At 37.8% G+C, this 21,732-nt stretch overlaps 1 protein-coding gene across 4 annotated transcripts in view; it reads right to left on the bottom strand.

The window, feature by feature from the left end:
- The window catches only part of ADAMTSL1 (ADAMTS like 1), an 862,240-nt gene that overhangs the window by 207,030 nt on the left and 633,478 nt on the right, over positions 1-21,732 (bottom strand). For all 4 annotated transcript variants that reach the window (XM_087444657.1, XM_087444659.1, XM_087444656.1 and 1 more), the window contains exons 7-10: positions 21,524-21,598; positions 18,011-18,168; positions 9,051-9,162; positions 5,235-5,373 (exon numbers count right to left, since the gene is read on the bottom strand). In XM_087444657.1, the coding sequence (XP_087300783.1) occupies positions 5,235-5,373; positions 9,051-9,162; positions 18,011-18,168; positions 21,524-21,598 (484 nt within the window). The remainder of the gene's footprint in view (positions 1-5,234; positions 5,374-9,050; positions 9,163-18,010; positions 18,169-21,523; positions 21,599-21,732) is intronic.

Below are 21,732 nucleotides of genomic sequence, written 5' to 3'. Positions count from 1 at the left end.
CTCAACCAGTAAAGTGGCAGAGCCAGGATCCCAAGCCAAGCTGTTTTATCCCAAATCTCCCCTTCTAACCATCAGGCTGTATCACCATAGGACAAGTTGGTCACCGAGTTAGTGTGACCAGGTTTTTACATGCCCATGGTACACACTGCCTCTCATGATGCAGATTATTTCTTTAAAGTTGCATTAGGATTCAATTTTGAGATTTTGTTCACAATTTGGTCCATGGCCAGGGATGACTTATGCAATTTGTTGTCAAATTAAATGGAGCTGGACAAAAATGTCCACTTGAATTCACCAACAGCTGCCACTTGGGGCTTACAAGTTTGGGCATTTGCCTACGACTGTTGCTCTGAATTCCTTGAGGGAAGGGAGAATGTGGATGCAGTTTCAGCTAGAACAGTTTTGTTTGCTGATGATTGTGACCATGATAGTGCGATGAGTGAGAGCTTTTTTCGCTTGTCCAACCCTTGCCAACTTAAGCCCCCTTCATTACTGCCTTGGAGGGAAAACTAGAGGTCTGTGCCAACAAAATCTGAAAAGGTGGTTCTCTGATCTTCTCAAAACAATATCTTGCACAATTTCCCCCAGACAGCCTTAACAGTCTTACCAGTCTCAGAGACTGAGATATGTAAGGCCAAATGTAGCATATTTTACATTTAAAGCCACTCTGAAAACATAAAGTGCTTATTAGCTGAACTAAAACTATGCCTTTTTAGTTGTTGCTGAACCATAGGCATACATTTTGAGGCTTTCTGGTCATGTGATGGACTTGACCCTTTACCCAAGAGGCAAAGATGACACAAATCATTACACAAACCAGTAGGCACTGCATTAAAAAAAAAAAAAATTTCCCTTTGGTGTAAGACAGAAGCTAGGATTACAGCATGGCAGGCATAAGAGAGGATTTTCTATTTGATTAGATTCCAAGTGTCTTAGCTCCATGGGAAAGAGTTCCTACAATAGTGTTAAATGGATGAAGCAGAAAACAAGTTAAACATGCGATAGATCCCTGACATATAGGAGGGGCATGCCTCTGGACTTCTGGGAGTGCCCACATTGGGACTCCCACCAGAACACATACTATATTGTGTATAGAGTGTATGATGGGATTAGTGATATCATAGCTCTGAGTCACCAGTGAGAAACATTCTTAATTTTAGCTGCAAGTCGTTACATTTTTAACTTCACCTTGTCTTCCCTTCCATTATAAGCATTAAGTTTTGGCTTCCTTTTTGAGACCACTTTTGGCTAGGAAACAAAGTATTTTATCACTTCATAAAAATGACTGCATAAATTGACACCAGCAGAGAGCAACAAAGCTCTCTAAGGAGTGGAACTGCTGGCAGCCAGGTAGGCTCAATGGTTGGTCTTGTAATGTAAGGGACACAAATTCCTGCCTCAGCAAAATGTTACTACATGTCCTGGACATTCAAGCTTGCTTTAGAATAGTGGAAATCAAGAATGGTAAGTCACTGAATTCCAAATGTCTATTATATAAAATATGATTTCATCTGTTATGAGTTATAGACAAGACTGGAAAGAAATATAGCAAAAGCATTAACAGTGGTTATCTGTGGGCACTGGAGATTATTAATGTTTTATTATTTTCATTATAACCTTTTATTTTTTTATTTATTTATTTTTTGTGAGGAGACCAGCCCTGGGCTAACATCGGCCAATCCTCCTCTTTTTCTGCTGAGGAAGACTGGCCCTGGGCTAACATCCGTGCCCATCTTCCTCCACTTTATATGGGACGCCGCCACAGCATGGCTTGCCAAGCGGTGCATCGGTGTGTGCCCGGGATCCGAACCGGTGAACCCCGGTCCCCTGCAGTGGAGTGCGCGCACTTAACCGCTTGCGCCACTGGGCCAGCCCCTCATTATAACCTTTTCACTCATCAACATTTCTAAGTTAGCATTAAGAATCAGAAAAAAGCCATAAAAACATAAAAATTATTTTGAAAAGAATAGGCTAGATGTCAACAGCCTCTTTAGCCCCAAGAACTACTAGATGAACCAACCCACAACCATGGAAGCTAGGGAGTGCTGTTGGTGAGTGAAATGTGTAAGTGATGTCATTCATTAGTTCAAATGCATAACATTTACTTATTATAAAGCAAATTAACGAGAAGAGTGAAACTATCTTGGTAAACAGAAAAATTGGATATCAAGAATTACGGCTAATGGTTATCACATCCAGTTTATTTCTGGTTTGTTTTGGTTTTAGATGTATGTTAATGAGAAAATTCTTATTATCAAAGAGAAGTAGTTACTAATGGTTACAGTTTTTACAGCTCAACTTGCAATCTTAGGATACTTATTTTTCAATTAAACAGACATAATTGAAAAATTTAACGATGAGGGTAAAAAGTATTTACTTTGGTAGTATAACATATTTACAATTGTTACAACAATTTTTACAATTTCACATAAGTTTAACATGTTTGAATATACATTTTGTGAGTTATTGTTTAAAGATACTTCAAAATATGTAAAATGAAATTTAATGAAGCAAGTCTGTGGAACAACAGGTTCTGTAGGCACAGTTTGAAAACCATTAATTTAGTGCATCAAATAACTCTCTCATCCCCATTTTGTGGGTGAGTAAAATGAGGCCCAGAAGGCCCTGGGTCATAAACCCAGGGTTGCAGACTTAATTATTTATCTTTCTGCTGTTTGTGGTACTTCCCAGTCTTGACAACAAATAAACTTGGCTATTTAAATGGGATTTTTGCTTTCAAGTAACATATAATAGCCCAAAAATCCTAGCCTAATATAGGTAAAGTAAAAAAATATCTCAATGGCTAGATAAAATATATAAATTTCTTTTAAAGTTTAAAAATGTGACTTTATCTGTACTTAGAACATCTATGTTTTCCTTTTTGGGGGCTTCTAATTTTGGACACACAGGCATTGGTTTAATGTTATCGCATCACTCTTGATTTTACTGTTAGTTAAATTTGTAGTTGGAAAACACTTCCTTGAGGGTTTGATTCTGCTCTGTCTGATGAAACGGCAGACCTATGTTACAGAGTCTCTTTATCTTCTTTTCTCAGACCATCACTTCTTATTTTTTCTTGGAATTCAGAAAGGTTGCTTTGATCTCCGGTATGCAAATGAGTTCAATGAATTTCACAGCAATCCTAAAGTGTCTTAACCTCAGAGTAACATATCCACATTTCCTAAAGCAGTTTCCTCTTAAATCTCTCCTACTGCTGTGTCTTAATTTTTACAGCTTTGTTTAATTACCTCTGCAATAGAAAAGCAGCTTCCTGACATTTGCCTCTAACTTACTTTCTCTTTCTCCTTTTCTCACTTTTCTTTCTTTTTATTAATAACCACCTGTCCCAACATTTGTACATGTGCTGTATTAGATGTTTTAAAATAACACAGGACACAGAAAAAGCATACATTTCACAGGCAAACTTCTTTCAATGTAGAATGGCCTTTTGCTTTTGGATAAGAAATAGATGGCAAATATTACTCCAACAGAGAGGATAGGTTAAAAATCAGAAGCCAGAAAGAATTTACTCAATTGAGTCAACGGAGTAAATTTTTTCTCATTGTAAATATTTTCTTAAAATTGTTAACAAAATGCTTTTATTTTATGACCACCTTCCATGGCCATCTCTTCATTGAAGTTTTTTCCCAGCGGGGAAAAGCTTTACGCAGTTGTGGGAGAGAATCTCCCATTTCTCCTAGAAATGCACACACAAATTTTCATGAGTGTGTATAAGACTTTCAAAGTCTCTCTATGGCTGAGTCGACCTGTCTGAATGGGGATAACTATGCTTTTCATGTCCTGGTCCTCTGATATAGATATGGATAAAGATGCATAATAAGTAGAATAATGTTAAAATGGAGTAGAATTGCATTAGTTATAATTATGTTGGCTAAAAATACTTCATACCTTTAATATTTCCAAAATAAAGACGTCCAAGTAAAATTTTAACACCTCATTCACTTTTTATACTATATCCAATTTTTAATAACTTTCTGGTGTAATATGAAGCTAAATTAAACTTCACCTAAATTATATAATTTTAAAATATCTATTTTATCTGTTTCTTTAATGAAAACCTGTCATTCTGAGTTCACTTTTATGAACTAGGTATACGAAATAGGCAATTTCACATTACACGTACAATTTAGAATTCATGAATATGAAGCAGAAAGAGTACAAGAAATAAACCTTCAAAAGTTCACAGCAAAACATAAAAAGTAAAATTGCATTGCTTACAATTCAAAGCTAGCATGATTTTCATCCACATTGCTCATGTAGTATTTTAACTGTTCAAAGTTTTGTTTTATGCATATATAATTAGTAAACTATGATTTAAAAAAATAACATTGAGGTGTTTCTCAGAAATCCAAGGAGCCTGGGAAAGGATACCTTATCTTTTGGTCTACATGATTAGTTTTGTAGAAGAGTTTTCTGATATCCTCTCTCATATGTTGACGATGAGTAAGCTAAGTTAATAAAGATATTTACCAGGAAGTGTTGCAATGACAAATGTTACACCCATGAAAAGATTCTTGATTTGCATTTCTATGACTATTCATCATCTGAGATATTCCATTTGTAGTCTGATTCTTGATCCTAAAAATAATTGAGGGCCAATTATGGTTTCCAAAAAGCAAACAATGATATGTGAAAGTGTCAAGTGTCTTTTTAGACCTCCTAATTAGAAAGACCTTTAAAAAAATCTGACTATTGGAAATAAGTCCTGCTTTATTTTTAACAAAGCCTGAGTTTTTGTTCAAATGTAGAAAGGTTCTAAGACTGTTTTTGATTCTAGTAAATCAGTGTGGACCACCACAGGCTAACATGGGTCAGCTGTGACCCTGAACTATGGTCTGCACTGATCATGTCACTGATCAGGTGACAGTTAAAATGGAAAGAATCCTGAGAACATCGTGCCGTTACATTTGTTAAGGTCCATTGGCCTAGACCTTGCTAAGGAGAGAAATAAGTAACCAGAATGAAAAGAAATGAGAAGAGAAAATGACTCTGAAGAGGGCTTCACCTGCACCTTTACAAATGGAAAATCCATAGACCCTGAGATGGCATCATATAGCAGCAAGGACAAGGGGCACGGGTACTAATAACACGTAATTAGGAATGGACATTAGGCAGCTACATTTATTTATTTTTAATTAAGAGATTTTAATTTAAGTAGCTTGTTTGGCACTTGATTTATGTTTATGATAAAGAAACTAGTAAATTCGACTGACCTGGCTGGACAAGGATCCAAGTTGCACTCCTGAAGTTTGGGTTTGGGTTTGATGTTCTCTGGGTAATAGTGGCAGTATTGATCAGCAACCACGCGGCTGCTCCGAAGATCATAACACTCAGCTGACGTCAGCTGGTAACCTGCGGGATCAAACCATGCCGGCAAGCGTAAATGCACATGTCAATGCAATATATTTCTTTATGCTTTTTGGCCACCTCACATTAATGGAAATTGTTCCCCAAGGCTCCCAGGCATGTCCCAGACAAAAGACAGATAAATGGAAGGCTCAGTAGTTTTTGCAAGCCTCAAATACTATGGTTTCCACTCAAATTTTAATAATTAAATTATACCATTAGGCTTGAACTACACAACGGCATAGCTAGATTATAAGACTCTATCATAAGAACTCATATTTCATATTAATTTGTTTTAAAGTCCAACACAGAATTCTGTATCCAAAAAAGATCATCAATATTTCCTTACCAGCCATCTCATGCAAGGATGCAAAATTGCCTCCCTTGTACCTAGAGCACCAGGGAGAATCAACTCTCCAATAAATAAATCAATTAAATAAACCCTGATACCATTCCCCTTGGTCAATGGGGGGCAATGAGAGATAGCACAGGATCAGGTCCTACCAGGTGCTTGGCAACATTATTTTTGCCTAAATTCAACCTGGAAGGGTTAGATTGAGTAAATGGTTGATTAAGACCCGAACAGTCACCATCATGAATCCCAAGTTTCCCTCCAGAACTAAAAAAATACCTCCTACTGTCCAATTTTTGCTTCACCCAGAATCCTTGGTCATTCTCTCTGTCTCTAGTCAATATTTCTTAGTGTCCCTGCACAAATTTCCACTGTTTAGAGAATCCTCTTAAAAAAAAATAGTGTTGCTGAGTAATACTTAATCCTATTTATATGTTCTACATTTTCTACCTGCTTCTTTCTTGTTCTGTGGATTTCTGGGGGGGTGGTGATGAAGACTTAGATTCTTGGGGTGAAAAATAAATGTACATAGAGAATTTATTTTTAATTAGGCTTTTTGTATCATTCTAACCCAAATCAACTTCAAAATATCTTCTCCTTGGCAGGCCGTTGACTATTGTTATTGCTAAATATGTGTTAGAAAGTCAGATTTAGAGTATTTAAAAGACTTGCAAAAGACTTTAGGAAATCAGAAGGAGGCTTATAAACCAGATTTCCTGGCTTGAGGCTGTGTTCTCAGACCACCCACAAAAATTAATTGCTCATTAAAGACCTAAAAAAAGACCTTTTAACAATTTTACTGTGAAGATGAAAAGCATGGAAAGTCATGGGTAAGAACACATGTTCCATATTTTTTGTTTTATAAGAAAATCAAAGAGCAAAATGATATTTTATATAAGTAAATATACTTTTATTTTTCAATTACATTATACTCTAAAGCAGATAATTTTATGGCAAGCTAATCATTTTATAATTTTCCATAAACTAATTTCTACTCAAGGACAGAATTTATCATGCAGCAAAATGTGGGCACAAGCAATAAGTAAATTATAAATCTGAGATTATGATTTTTAAAAATCGTGATTTGTCAGTTGAAAAACATTGATTTGAAGCTATTCTAGAGTGTGTGAAATGAAAATTTAGGACAAAAATTAAATAAATGACCCAAATGATCAGATAATCGTGTTTTCCAAAGTTTCACAAGGTATTTGGAGTAGCAATTCTTTACACTTAGCAAAATGGTCAACCAGTTGAATTTGGAACCAGAGACATAAAAGAGAACTGAGAGATCATTTCTTCAGTAACTTTCAAACCATGGTCCATGAAATGGGAGGAAGGCTGGTGTCCACATCCCTCACATCTTCCCTCAGAACAGTATGCCTTTTATCTTGGCTTCCTAGTAAACTTTCCTATGAAGAAAGGGTTTGATAGCTCAAAACATTTAAAAACCACAGATGGTTGTACTTCTTCACTTAGATCTGAGGAAAATAAGGCCCAAGAGTTGGATATATATTAATCTAACATTAATTGCCTTATTATACAGCAAGCCGTTGTCAAGGTTACTGAAATTACACTCCAACATCAGCTCTATGTGAAACTGGCACAGTGGGCATATTATTGAATTGCTACTTCTCAGAAAGCATGGTTTTCATTTAAAAAGAAGAAAAAAATCACTTCCTCTGATTTCTTTTTTTGAAACTATTTCCTGTGCCAGTCATTAATAGATGTATCAAAATAACACATTCCCATGAAACATCAAAGGAACTGGCAGTTTATTTTTAAACAAAGTAATTTTCTATTCAGGACAGATAGAGCAACTGGAAACACTATTTTACTGAAATGCTTAATATATTTAATTAATAGTTATTTAACAACCAAGTAAAAGAACTTGATGGTATTTTTGACTAACCGCTTTTAAGCTAAAATCTAACATTGGTCTACAGAACATCATTTTCAGTGGTTTGTTCACATTATGTAGACACAGATAATACAGCTGAAGATGAATTATATCATATGTTCTTACTGATTTACAAAAATTAATGGATAATCATTTGCCTCCATTTTGAGGTACCATCTTTCTTTTCTCCTGTCAAAATAATCTAGTCATGACAGAGGGTTAATGTATTTTGTAATGTAAATAAACGTTGAATCACTATGTCTAAAACTAATAAAATATTGTATGTCAAATATACTTCAATTAAAAAAAATAATCTAGTGATACCTGTGTGGATTAGCTACTTAAAACCAGCCATTTAACAGTCTTCCATGAAGCTGGAGCTAGAATTTATTTGATGTGCTAGTTTTTAAAGGAATATACATACAATTTTATACCCATTAAATTAGCAAAATTAAAAAAAATGATAATCCACGAATACTGGCTCAGTTAGCAAGGGAACCAAAATATTCACATACTGCTTATTACCCTTCTGGAAAGAATTTTGGTACTATATGCCCACAGCTGCAAAAATTCTGAAACTCACTCTTGAGAATTTTTCCAAGAAAATAATTTGAAAGGAGAAAAATACTTAGGTATTAAGTTATTCATTACATTATAATAGAAAAGTTTAAATGAACTAAATGATCTTCTCTAGGGACATGGCTAAATAAATTATTATTAAATAAGTCAAAAGAATTACTGTGTAACCATAATAATTATGAAGAGCAGAAAATGGGGGGAAAAACACCTTTTCCAGTAACACAAAATGCTTTCCATGGTATAGATGCGATGGAGCAGAGATAAGAATTCATTTGGTGACTTTTGAGGAGAGATGCATTTTAATGATAAATAAGGCAAGTGGCATTCCTTTTAATGCATGGATGATGAGGTAGAGCTGAAAAATTGCTGAGCATAAGTCTACAACGCAAGGATTTTTTTTCTGGTAATAAATTGTTTTCTTTAATTAAATTAATGTCTCATTCTTTTTGGACACATCATGCCATATAGTAGGCCTGACAAATACTCTTCACTTGATTCCTGAATAGATAAGTTCACTTCAACCAGAATAGTAGCTTATTCTCAAATGAACAGAATCACCTCAAGACCAAGCTGTTGCCAAGCTATGACATTTCTTGTCCTGGCCTTCCCTGGAATCAAGGAAAGGAGTAAAGACCGTTTCCTTTAAAGGGACTCTACGGCCAGAAAATGTTCATGGGGCATCTAGATTGAAGCATCTGCCTTGCAGGATGGTTTCAGGATTTGGCCCCCTTCAGAAGAAAAGATCTGCCCCACCACAGCACTAATTTTCTTCCATGCTGAAGTGACTCTACTCTTAGAATAGCCAAGTCTTCCTTCGCAGAAGCCAACAGTTCCTAGGCTAAGTGAACCCATTACCTCCTCCACAGGTTGCTGAACAAGGAAAGAAATCCGTCTCCCTCCATCGGTGGATGATAGGCTGATAGAAGATGAATTGGACTGTACTGTCAGCGGGCCCTGAGTTGCGGATCTGCGGAAGACAACAGCAAAGGAGAGAAACTAGTGTGACAGGGCAGTGCTTTCTACGTCTCTTGCAACTTTGGACAAGGACACATGGTAGTACTGATGGTCACAGGCTGTGTGAGGGACTGCATTGGGAGAGGAGTGGCAATGGCAATATCACCTATCTTACCACTTAACCAGCACATGTCCCTGCATACACCATCACTGTCATCACCTTCTCAGCTCTGTTGCCACATAACAAGGGATGCTTGTGATTCCAGTAGGATCTTATCCCAAACCATGTATTCTCCTCTTCTATTTTCAACCTTTCTGGTATAACAGGTAAAATTACGTGGATTTTTAAATATAGGTTCAGAGATAGAAAATTTGTTCTAAGAGAAGTATCAATGCCATATGCTGCAAAAAATGAAAGACCCTGTCTTTGGTTAAGAAAAAAAGAGTTAAAGAATTAAGTAGCTCTTCCCAGTTAGAGACATACATGGAGTTTCCTGGCAATTTAGTGATTCGTATTTTTTAACTTGCAAAGTTACCAATTGGAAGATTGCTAAAATGCAAATTCCTGGGCCCATGCCCAGAGATCCTGGCAATTCAAATATCAATGGTCTAAGAACCAAACTTTGAAAAACATCAACTTATATTTTAAAAGCAATTACTTCAAATAAAACACATGCTTATGGAAATTACAACTCTATTTTTTTTTTAAAAGGGGGGACTTCAGGCAATAATTCTATAACGGTTCTTAAAAGTATCAGGTTGAGAAGACATACTCAAATTGGAAGAGAAGGAGACAGTACCTAACAGGAACAATGCCTTGATTTCATGAAGACAGAGTGACGTGTCATACAACATTTAGACGGGTGGGCAAGGCTTGGACAATTTATTATACTAAAGGAAGTTCCATGGACAACTGAGAGGACCACCTCTTACCCCAACTCTGTTACAGCTATTAGAGAAGCAGCAGAGTCAGCTGAATCATGTGGCCTAAATCTTTGTTAATGTTTTCAAGTCTTATCATCCTCCCAGCTGCTCTTTATCTAGGATAAATTGATGGATTTGGCCATCAGATTTTTAAAAAGATATTCTTATCTTTCTGCTACTGAGGTTAACAACTGGATTAAGCATCTGCGATGCAGGGAGAAATAGGAACACAGAAGAAAGAGGGAATAGGTGCTAAACCCTAGATCAGTTTTTGGAGTTTGGATGAGAATATGGAAATGTTGCTCAGAAAGTCTGAAAGAGCTGGAAAAGAGAAAGAAGAAAGAAAAGCTACAGAATATCTCATATTATGCTGGGATTCTGACCCACGGAACATCCAGGTCTTTCCTAATTAGAATAAACAGTGATACAATGCCCCACCTTAAAACAAAAACAGCTGAAGCAATACAGCATCTTTCACAAAAAGGGAGCACGGCCTACAGATTCATATTTTTCAGTCCTATGTGTCAGGTACAGGACACCTAATTGCTTGCTTAGGGATGTAATATTAATCACATTCTTTGGAAAAGCTCTTTTTTTCAGGCTCACAAAAGCCTATGGCTCTCTTGGGATGTGTGGTTATCATGCTGAAAAGCTATTAGCGGAGGGCTCTCATTTGAACACAAGCTCCAGGAAAAAATGAGAAGACAAGAAAATTTGTTTAGATCCAGAGAGATGGCTTGTTTTACAGGGGTCACTTTTGGGATGCTAGAAATTAAACTGAGTCCTAGGAAAGTGGGAGAAACATCAAAATAAGGAGGATATAACATGAAAATACTTGGAGAAACCTTGGTCTAGAATATCTACAGCATCTGGGCTTATCTCTTGGCCTAGTTCAAGAGGCAAAAAGATGGAGCAGATCCTTTTTTCAGCTCCCTGGAAGTTACCAATAAAAGCACCACATGCCCTAAGAGGAAGGAATGAATGACAAGTTTTGGTGTCAAGATGGAGCATATTAAAGGAAAGAAAACAAGCAGCTTAAAAAGAATATTGTTCTTAATGAGTTCAATGAAAATGACGCATAATGAGCATAAACGCTGAGACTCTATGCCCAGATTGAAGAGAGACTAGGAATGAACAGGGACATTGTTATTTCAAATAGAGAAAACCAATCATGACGTAACCAAATCTCTGGCCACAAAATCTTGTGTGGCTCTTTCCACCCAGATAATATTCCTGCTTCTCCCTTGTCTGTAGTCACCTTCCTCCTTTAGTAATAACAGTAACAACCACCACAACAACCAGCACTTATTACATTCCTATCGCATGCAGGGTACATTTTATTTACATTAAATCTAATCTTAAAACTACTTTGTGTTATCGTCCACATTTACATTTATTTATTTATTTTTTGTGTGAGGAAGATCAGCCCTGAGCTAACATCCATGCTAATCCTCTTTTTGCTGAGGAAGACTGGCTCTGAGCTAACATCTATTGCCAATCCTCCTCCCTTTTTTTTTCCCCCCAAAGCCCCAGTAGATAGTTGTATGTCATAGTTGCACAGCCTTCTAGTTGCTGTATGTGGGCCGCGGCCTCAGCATGGCCAGAAAAGTGGTGCGTCAGTGCGCGCGCGGGATCCGACCTGGGCCGCCAGCAGCAGAGTGCGAGCACTTAACCGCTAAGCCACAGGCCCGGCCCACCCACATTTACATTACAATGAGAAAAATGAGGCTCAGAGAGGTTAAGTGACTTCCTCAAGGCTACACAGCTAGGGAATAGTAGAGCTGGGATTTGAATTCAGGTCTGCCTGGCTGTAAAGCTGCCATTCTTCTCATGGTACCAAGCAATCTCCTCAGTAGTGATGTGAAGATATAGGCATTTATCTTTAGCCATATCCTTGAACCTCTTTTCTTAGTATCTTCTTAATTTTTCATTTTAAAGTAGAAAAAAATGTTTAAAATAAAAACAAGAGGTAAACCTGATGTCTAACTTTGATGGCCTAATTGTTGCTTACAGAGATGAGCCACCATGTTCCTCTTTTCTGGCTTTATTAATTCCGGGCTACTGGGACCCTTGTTATCATTAGCTCTGGAGCTTCATAAACCCTAAATCCTCAAATATCAGTTTCTAGTCCTCAAGAGAATGTTGAAAGTTTCAGTTGGACACGTTAGAGTTTTGTTTTAGGGAGCTAAACACATCTGGCATGTGTAATTTTGACCTCCTTAAGTTAATAAGGAAAAAGAATGTTCTGAACCAAGCTTTTCTTCCTATAATTACAATGGCTCAGTGTTTCTAATTCAATATAATGACTTCTCACACTGAAAGTAAAGGAAAAGACAAAAACTGGTCACTTTCCATAGCAGTTGATTACACTGTCATGATAGAGCCACAGGGCAGTACAAATGTGGGGATAATGGTTGAGATTTAAGTCCATGTAAAACCAAAGAATCAAGGAGACATTTCAAACACATGCAAGACTTCATCAAGTACACAAAGGCTCTCCCAGATGAAGCACTCTGGAATACCATGCCTTTTTCTTCTCAGTTGGCAAAAGGGTAATTTGTGAGCCTTGGGATGTTCCCCAACTAGGTTCCTCTCTCTCACTGATGTAGAAATCTTTGCCCCAGATGAGCCAGCGGTGAGGTTGGCAGTCAGGGCTCCCTCCACCCGCCTTGGCTGCAGTTGAGTTGCTGCTCTAGCCTGAGGAGAGGTGGGCAAAAGGGGGCTGTGGGCAGACCCGCCACTGTGAGCCTCTGGGCTGGGACCCACAAGGTGTTCAACTTGGTCACACTGCTCTTGGGGAAGTCAGGGACATCATGGCTTGGGAGGGCTTGGAAATGGTAGAAATGGACAAAATGGAAAACAGGTGAATCTGTTTATTAAACGTCTCGGTCTACTAGATTCAATTTTGGGCTTTTCTGGAGGTTGATGGCAATAGCAAATCCTCAAGAAACTGTAAAAATATTTTAAAATGCTTTTTTTGGGAGTTTCAAAAATACGCAACAATAATAAGAGCTTCCGTATAGCACTTAAGTGTTTACAAATACTTAATATTGATATAATTGTTATTTTATTGCCTTTCTCCTCCATATTCTGTAAACTCCATGAAGACTGGTACCATTTATCTTGCTCACCACTCTTTCTTTGGCATCATCTACAATGTTTGACACATAGTAGGTATCCAAAAATTGCTGAATAAATGAATGCATGAATGAACAAAGGAATTATTTACTGATCTTGGTTGTTTCAAATACTTTTAGAATTTAAAACTATTATTTGTGAGAATTGATTATTTTGATCCCACCCAAGATTCACAGTCTGCCCAAGTCTCACAATGGCTTTCTTAATGACAGTAGCCTGCAGAGAGTATCTATAGATTTTCCCATCTGCCCATCTTGTTTTAGTACTTAATTATACGCATCACCATTTCAAAATTTCCTATTCAGTGTTTTATCTCTCAAATGGCATCGTAAACTAGGAGAGGGCAGATACCATATTTAAAAGTCAATCTGCCCCAGGCATCAAGCATCTCCTAAAAGAAGGATGTACACGGAAGTTCTATAAACTTACTTGATGAAGTGAACTCCCCAAACTTTGCATGTGTGATTTCTCTCCAGGGGCTCCTCCTATCGTTTCCCCTCATAATAAAAACATTTTTGGGGTGCTGAATTATGTACAGGGTCATGCTCAAGGCTGTCCAGAAGGAAATATAAAGGCATTCTCTCTGCCTAATACTTGAACTGATGCAAATGGAAACCGTGAGCTTTCTATTCCCTCGAGAACTCAAACGAGCTACTTCGGCAACAACTGGGACGATGCCAACCTTCCCAACCAAATTCCCCAACTATGAAAATGTAATGCAGTTAGTAAATGATCCTCTGTAGGAAATAACTGCTCTCTAGTTATTAGTGCATGACTTGTGAGTCTGTGTTCTTAGCTCTGAGTATGCTTATCATTTACTATTCTGCTATATATTTCTGCTACTTTTGTGGCTTAGGTACTCATCAGTCACTTTTCTATCTAATATGGCTTTCTTCTTAAATTTTTAAAATGGGTACAGACTGAACCCGTATGCATACACTTTAGCTGCTTTCACAGGTAGAGTTAAGTTGGACGTTCTAATAAGGGATGGACTATGACTGAGAAAGACTCTCTTCTACCTGGGAAGTCATTATCTTTCACTGGGTCTGCAGCATCAGAAAAAAGCACCTGGCATGAAAACGGAGGAAGGGGATACTACGTCAGCCAGTCAACCAGCCAATAGCCAACTGTCCCTAACAACTAATGTGATGACAGATGTCACAGCCAGTCTGCTCTCACATCCATTTGTCTGAATAGCTACACCTGCCAAATTATTCCTGGATATACCACTTGTAAATTGATCAGCCTCTGACCACCTTCAGAGAAGCAGCTTTCTGCCATTGTGTAGACAGAGCATTGTGATATGTTTGACTGGAAGTAAAGCATTTCAAAAAGCTGGAAAGGAAGTAATTTGGTTCTATAGTTTTTATATATACTATCTCATTCAATTCCTCACAAAGACTCTATGGAGGTAGGTATTTTATTAACCATTGTTTTTGCTGAGGAAGATTGGCCCTGAGCTAACATCTATTGCCAATCTTCCTCCTTTTTTTCTTTTTGGTGAGGAAGATTGGCCCTGAGCTAACATCCATTGCCAATCTTCCTCTTTTCCTTGAGGAAGATTCACCCTGAGCTAACACCTGTGCCAATCTTCCTCTATTTTTTGCATGTGGGTTGCCGCCACAGTCTAGCTTGATGAGCAGTGTGTAGGTCTGCGCCCAGGATCCGAACCCGTGAACCCCAGGCCACTGAAGTGGAGTGTGCTGAACTCAACCACCAGGCAATGGGGTTGGCCCCTTATTACCATTTGTCAAGTGCCTAAACCGGATCAAGGAGGTAAAGTGATGCACTCAAGGTCCCACACTCAGCAAGCAGGAGAAGACAGCAAATTCTAGAGCACTCGTTCCTTCTACCACTCTACACTAGCACTGCCAAAAATGTTTGTACAGCTGATGGATCAAGTTTAGATTTTTAGAAAATGCTCCCCTAGGAAGCAAGATAAGAATTTAGTCCAATTTTTAAGGTGGCCAGAAAAAAAGATTCCAAAACATGATTTTGGAGCCAATGGGAATATATAACAATTCTCTCTGTGAGAAAATCTTCCTTTTGTGCAAAAAAATGTCATGTCCTTTTAAATAAACAAAAATGGTATTTTGGCAATATAACTCCATGGAGATGTTGACAAATGACCATTCTGATTCCCGTGTATCTCATTCAAAAAGGAAGTCATTGCTTAAATTAACGTGTAATGCAAAAGAGACTACACTGAATGATACTGAGAACTAAATTATAAACTAAGTGTATAGTATCTAAGCACCTAAATCATGAAAGATGATAAGTAATCAAATGGTAATCTTTCATTCTCAGCTATTTCCTGGGGAAAATTAGGGAAGAAAAACTTTCTTCATTGTGAATCACTGGAAAAAAAGGTAATTTTCTTCTTTTTTTCTATATCTTCTTAAATTATCTGGCTCATTTTCAATTTTGAGTGAACTGATTTTAAAAATTATGTTTTTTAGAATAACTTTACATTTATTTGATTCCAGTATTTTCTAATGAAACCTTAATTTCCTCTCATTTGCAACCTGAAGGCAGGTCACAAAATAGGTAGGTTATATAATGCAAAAATCACTAAAATGATAGCTTAGCGTGTTTCTGAACAAAGACATTTACAGGTGCTAGGTGTCTAGGAAAAGCTTCTTTAAAGTCCATTTTTTCTTAAATATGTGTATTTACATATAGAAGAAAACAATATACTTTTAGAAGCAACACAGAATTCTGGAAAGAGTTCTGGGCTAGAAGTAGAAAGATGTGATTTTTGGTCTGGCTTGTCATCAGCGTGAGCTTGGGCATGTCACTCAAGGCTCAGCTTCCTTGCAGGTAAAATGAAGATGTCAGCATCTGTCCTACTTCAGCAGTTGCTGTGTGTGGCAAAAGTCCTTCATTCATCCAGCCCGTTAGTTCTTATTGGGTTCTTATGAAGATATGAAGACAAATATGCTTTAGTCCCTGCCCTCAAGGACCACATAGTAGGGAAATGTAACGTAAACAGGAATTTGGGGTCACACTACAGGATGCTTCTGGAAGGAGGAAATCCTGAAGAACAAGTACGAGTTAGTGAAGAGGATGGAGGGAAAAAAGATAAGAGCCTTGCAGACAGAGGGCACAGCACTATGCAAAGGTAATGGGTTATGAGAGCGCAAGATGTTGAGGGACCTGCGAACCATTCAATTGGTTGAAATAGAAGGGGAAAAATCAAAGATCAGGTTGGAAAGGTAGACAGAATCCAGATTATCAAAAGTAGTAGATGCTATGCTATGGATTTGCATTTAAATCCCAAGGCAATGAGTGGAGGTGAGGGGCAATACAGGATTACGAAGAGGAAAGTTATGGTTTTTTAGAAAACTCACTCTGAAGACAACAGACAATGGATCAGAGGCTGCAAAACTCATTCAGAGTCCCTGGTGTTAGTTCAGGAGAGAAACACGAAGGCCTAAACTAAGGCAGTGGCAGCAAGGATGGAGAGGAAAGAATAGTCTCGAGAGATAGTATAGAGGTAGAACTGACAAAGTTTAATGTCTGCCTTTAGGGGCGTATAGGAGAAGGGGAAATTGGTGTGAATCAAAGGTTTCTGACTTGGCTGGGTAAATAGCGTAATATTCCACAAGAAATCAGAAAGATAAAGTAGATTTCTGGGGTAAGACAAGTTCAGTTTTGGACACGATGAGCTCGCTGTGCCTACAGGACATCCAAGTGGTGACGTGCAGAAGGCAGCTGGATATGTGAAATGCATTTGACAACGCTGTGAACTACTCAAATGTGAATAATAGTACTTGAATCGAATTCTACATTTTCAGTATATAAGTTAACTCTTGCAAGGCCACTAGGGAAATTAGTATAAATGGTTTATTCAACAGTACTCTAAGGGCTTCAAAAAATAAAGATATCTTTTAATTTTTACTGTTTTTGCTTGTACAACATCATTTCTATCATGAGCTATCTCTGATGGTTTGTAGTTTCTTGTTCACATTCACGTGACTGGCATCTAGACTGGATTAAAAAGAGCTACCACGTGGATGAAGACAGAGGACAGTACTCCGGAACCCTTCTTCCATCCAACCTCACCGCCTATCACATTTTCCTATATGCATTCTTACTTCCAACTGCCATGGGGTCATCAAGCCTTAGCTTAAATCAAATGTCCTCTGGCTCCAGGTCCCTGATGAAAAATTTATGGAGTCCTGGACACATTACAAGTTTTACAGCTTTACAGCTGAAATCCTTCAGGTCCTTCTGACCTACTGAAGGAAAAAATATGTATTATTTTATTGTGATTCCCAAATGTTCTTCTAGTGTGTACATTTTTCCTACAGAATGTGTATGTTGCTTCCAGCAATGTGTTTTATATTACCTTGAAGAGTAGGGAAGCTCTGATAGAAGGAAACAACTTAGTCTTGTTGCCAGTACATGAGAAAACAGAACTTACAGCTGGAAGCATGACCAAGTCTACGGCTCATTAGTTTGTCTTTCTCTTTGACTGAGGACACCTTATGTGAGTTAATGACTGTATCCTAACTTGTTTTAAAAATAAAACAATTTATATACCCCAACTAATGATATGTTGGCTTTTTGAGTCTTTTTATTAAATTATACACATACACAGGATTTTCTTAGGACCGTAAAAATATCATAAGTTCCTGTAAAATCCAGGATGTAGTTGAAAACCCTTGAATTATATATTTTCTGGATAAAAGGCTTTCCAAATCTATGTCAAAACCCCAAGTCTCTCTTTCTCCAGGAGTTTATAAGTAACATCAGTTTGGATGTGGCTTGAAAACAAGGTACCTAAATGGGCTCACCTTGACAATGAAATCTGCTGTGAGTGGTCCAGCCATTCTCAGTATCTCTTTGTCTGGAAATTTCTGGAAGTCCACACTAGAATTGTCCACAAGAAAGGTGCCTGTAGAGCTGAGACTGTTTTCACCTTTAGCCCCCTGGAGGGTTTTGGTTTCCAGATCTACATAATTAAACACATGAAGAGGAGAAAAAGATGTTCCCAGGGCTTCCACAGACCACATGCAGGTACGTTCCATGCAACAGAATCTAGAGCTATGTAAGGGAGAAGTATAATTCTTCATACGGCTGACAAAATTGAAATTGTGATGTAAACACAATATATAGGCACCTCTGGATCACATAGGAGTTTATGCTGCAAATGAAATCATTTCAAAACTCATTAGCCAAGCTTTCAAAGCTCCCTGTCAAAAAATCTTCGACTTCCCAGATGACCTCATTTGGGCACACCACTTTACCACAATCCTATTCCTTTGACTAAACCATCCCCATACATATTTTATTAATTTCAGTCTTTACAGCCCCCAATCTAGAATATTCTACAGGTTTCTTTTTCCTCTATGAGACCCAGGGTGCATCTCTGAGTTCCCCTAGCACCTGTGTGGCTTTATATTCCTGTATTGCCTTGTATTTATTTATACTTTGTGGTTACTTACTGTATGTGTGCTATTGCTAAAAATGAAGAAACTATAGTGACATAAAGACGGGGAGCCAACTAACTATCCTTTTTAGTTCTTTCTCTTTTAAAAATCCTTTTTGGTACTTAATTCTGTATTCTGTACATATATGATATTTCATAAGTGCTTAAGACAGAAAGAACTTCTTGATTTCTGGAGCATTCCAATCTGAGTTTGGCCAATCACAAGGCCTGTGAAGCATCTTTCGTTGTATGAAATCAGAGCATGCTGAGGATGATGATAATTATGATGTGTGTTTCAGAGATGAGTAAATTCTCAAGTGACTGAGAGGTGATTTAGAATAACCGCCTGGTGCATAAAGGAAGATAGATAGACTAAGTGTAACAATTTCTAAAACTTATATAAGAACCCTTGGTTTTGGCAGTGGTGCTTCAGCAGAAAGATGGGGTGCCTGGGTGGGGCTCTATGTCTCCTATCCCACATTCAATCAGAATAACTCCCCTCTTATACCTTTTACAGATTAAGGTTCTGGGGCTCAGGACAATTTTAAGGTCTCTGGAGGTACTAAAGTACCTAAAGTATTTGTACTAAATTATTCTAGATTTTGTCTACTTCAAGTTCTCTGCTACAAGGAATAGCAACATGTGGAAAATTTTGGTGTCCAATTAAACGCCATGACCCTCAGATGAAGTCTGTGGAGCCCTTCTTTCGGAGTAGGTCAGGCTTCCATCCCCTGCCCCAGTGCAGAGAGGGCCTCACGGAAGAAAATAAGGCATATCAAGGGAATGCTGGAATGGGGGAACCATGTTGTCATCAGAGGAAAGCAATAGCACTGTGTCTCTCCCCTCTAGCCTTCATTCCCCCAGCTGCCTCACATGTATTTGCACTAATTTGTGGAAATACATCCAGGACGTAAAGTAACTTAGTTTTGGAAAAATCTTGGAGGTCTAAGTCTGATCTTAGCATCTGATTCAATTTTATCACCAGGCTTCCCAGCTGTCCTTCTCAAGGTACTTCTGATTAAAGCTGAACTGGGGCTGGACCAGACTGCCTAGTTCTGTTCTGCTTTGGCCCTAAATATTTAAGGTTGGTCCCATACAGGACCAGCTTCTAGGAGTGAAGGGCAAAAGAGTTGCAAGAGAAACAGGGCATCATTTACTCACATCTTCATTTTGCTGAATTATATTCCAAATACAAAAAACAAAACAAAAACTTCCTTAGCTACACTTATGTTATCAACAATATGTTGGTTGGAGAAAAAAAGCAGATTCCACCTTGCTTTTCATTATTTATGAATATCATTTACAGCTTTACCTATCAAATCCTCGGGATAATTAAACCAAACAGGGCCAGTTCTTTAGCTTCTTAGTGATCACATAATTAGGAAATCTGGGAGGCTAATACATTAATAAAAATGAATTTTCCTCTTACATCTATTCCTTTGGGTTCTCTCTTCTGCAACCAGGAGTCAGTCCCCTACTTGATGATCGTCTTGGCCTGGATGTTTTAAATTAGCCTGTCGCTGCTCAGAAAAATACTGTTTTTGAAGGGGGTTGTTACACCAGCAGATACCTCTGTCCAGTTCTCAAGGGGAAAAACAAATCATTTGAACGGTAATAGCGTACACACATATATCATCCTTTGACATGTGAACTCTATATTTTGGGGGGTTGTTCTTCATCCAAAGAACTTAGATCCATATAAGGTGACTTATCAGCATCTTTTGGCTTTGTCTGAATCGTACCTTACTTATTCCTTTATTTCACATGACCCTTCAAATCCCACCTCTCCCATGAAATGTATTTATTTTTATGTTTAGAAAGACTACAGTAGGCTATCTGAACTTTTCCAGGCTCCAATTTGTCTTCCGCTTGTTTATCTTTCTGGAATGATTTCATTCATAATCCAATTGCCAAGAGATAATGCTTGCTACCTAAATTAGTTTCTTAGGCGTGTGTGTGGGAGGTGAGAAAGAGCAGAAGATGATAGATGGCTCTGGGGAACCCAGGAACAATCGCAGTGGAGGAGATCAGAAATGCTCAAGGGACCAACTGAAATGAAGTCTTCCAGTGAAACTGAATTTTGCAGAAAATACTAGCATATCCTCTCCTATTCCCTTCCTGGTTTATAGCCTATAATTTTCTGCTTGTAATTTATAGGTCTACATCTAAGCAGCACTAAACAGTAATAAAAAATTTAAAAAGCTGTGGCTGTGTACTGCTGGCTTGGCATGACTGAAGATCAATTCTTGTACAAACTCTAGTGGGGCCATGCTACCATTTGATGTTTGGGCTTATGATTATCCTTCATTCTCGAATCCCAACAGCTATCTTCAAGATATTAGGGCCTTGTATTGTCTTTAATACATGAGATGTTTAATTATACCACAATGGCTCTCTTTAAATGCCACAGAGTCAAGGCTATTTGGTGTTTCTATGTTTCCCCAAATTGATGAAGTAATGGAACATGACAGTAGGAAGAAAAGGAGAAAGAAGAAGGAGAGAGAGGGAAGGTTGGAAGGCAGAAGAAGAAAAAAAGGAGAGGCGAGGCAAGAAAAAGATCGAGATTCATTGGAAAGGAAAAAGAGAGAGAATGGGAAATAATATTCACAAAAGCATAAACACGTGCTTAGCTCATGAACAACCCATTGGGAGCATCTATTTTGTATTTTTCAGGATGACTGTGGTTAGAGATAATTACCACAGAGGTTTCCGCTATTTCATCAGACAACCAAAAGATAAACAGAAGGACTCAAAATATCATATTATGATAGAGTAGAAAGATTTGTATTTCTGTATGTTAATCTCTTCTGGGAACAAAAAATAAATAATAATGACTAACATTCCCAATACTCAAAGGAAAACAATTGGGTTTACTTACACAAGTGATCAGGTCCTTTTAAGACGAGGCGAATATGTCTACTTCCATAGGGAATAGCAACCACAGTGTCATCCACTAGAGAGAAACAAAGCAAAGTCTTAAAAGCACATAATTTGATACAAAATCAGTGATTGTCTACTATATAAAGGCACTGACTTACATACTCCGCAAAATGACAATCTTTTTTAAGTGTTTGAAATGTAAACACC

Source organism: Ceratotherium simum, chromosome 20 (genome assembly GCF_057802395.1).
Source record: "Ceratotherium simum simum isolate JZ-2026a chromosome 20, ASM5780239v1, whole genome shotgun sequence".
NCBI lineage: Eukaryota > Metazoa > Chordata > Mammalia > Perissodactyla > Rhinocerotidae > Ceratotherium > Ceratotherium simum.
The sequence above is the reverse complement of the archived record's forward strand: the minus strand, read 5'-3'. Positions and strand labels throughout refer to the sequence as shown.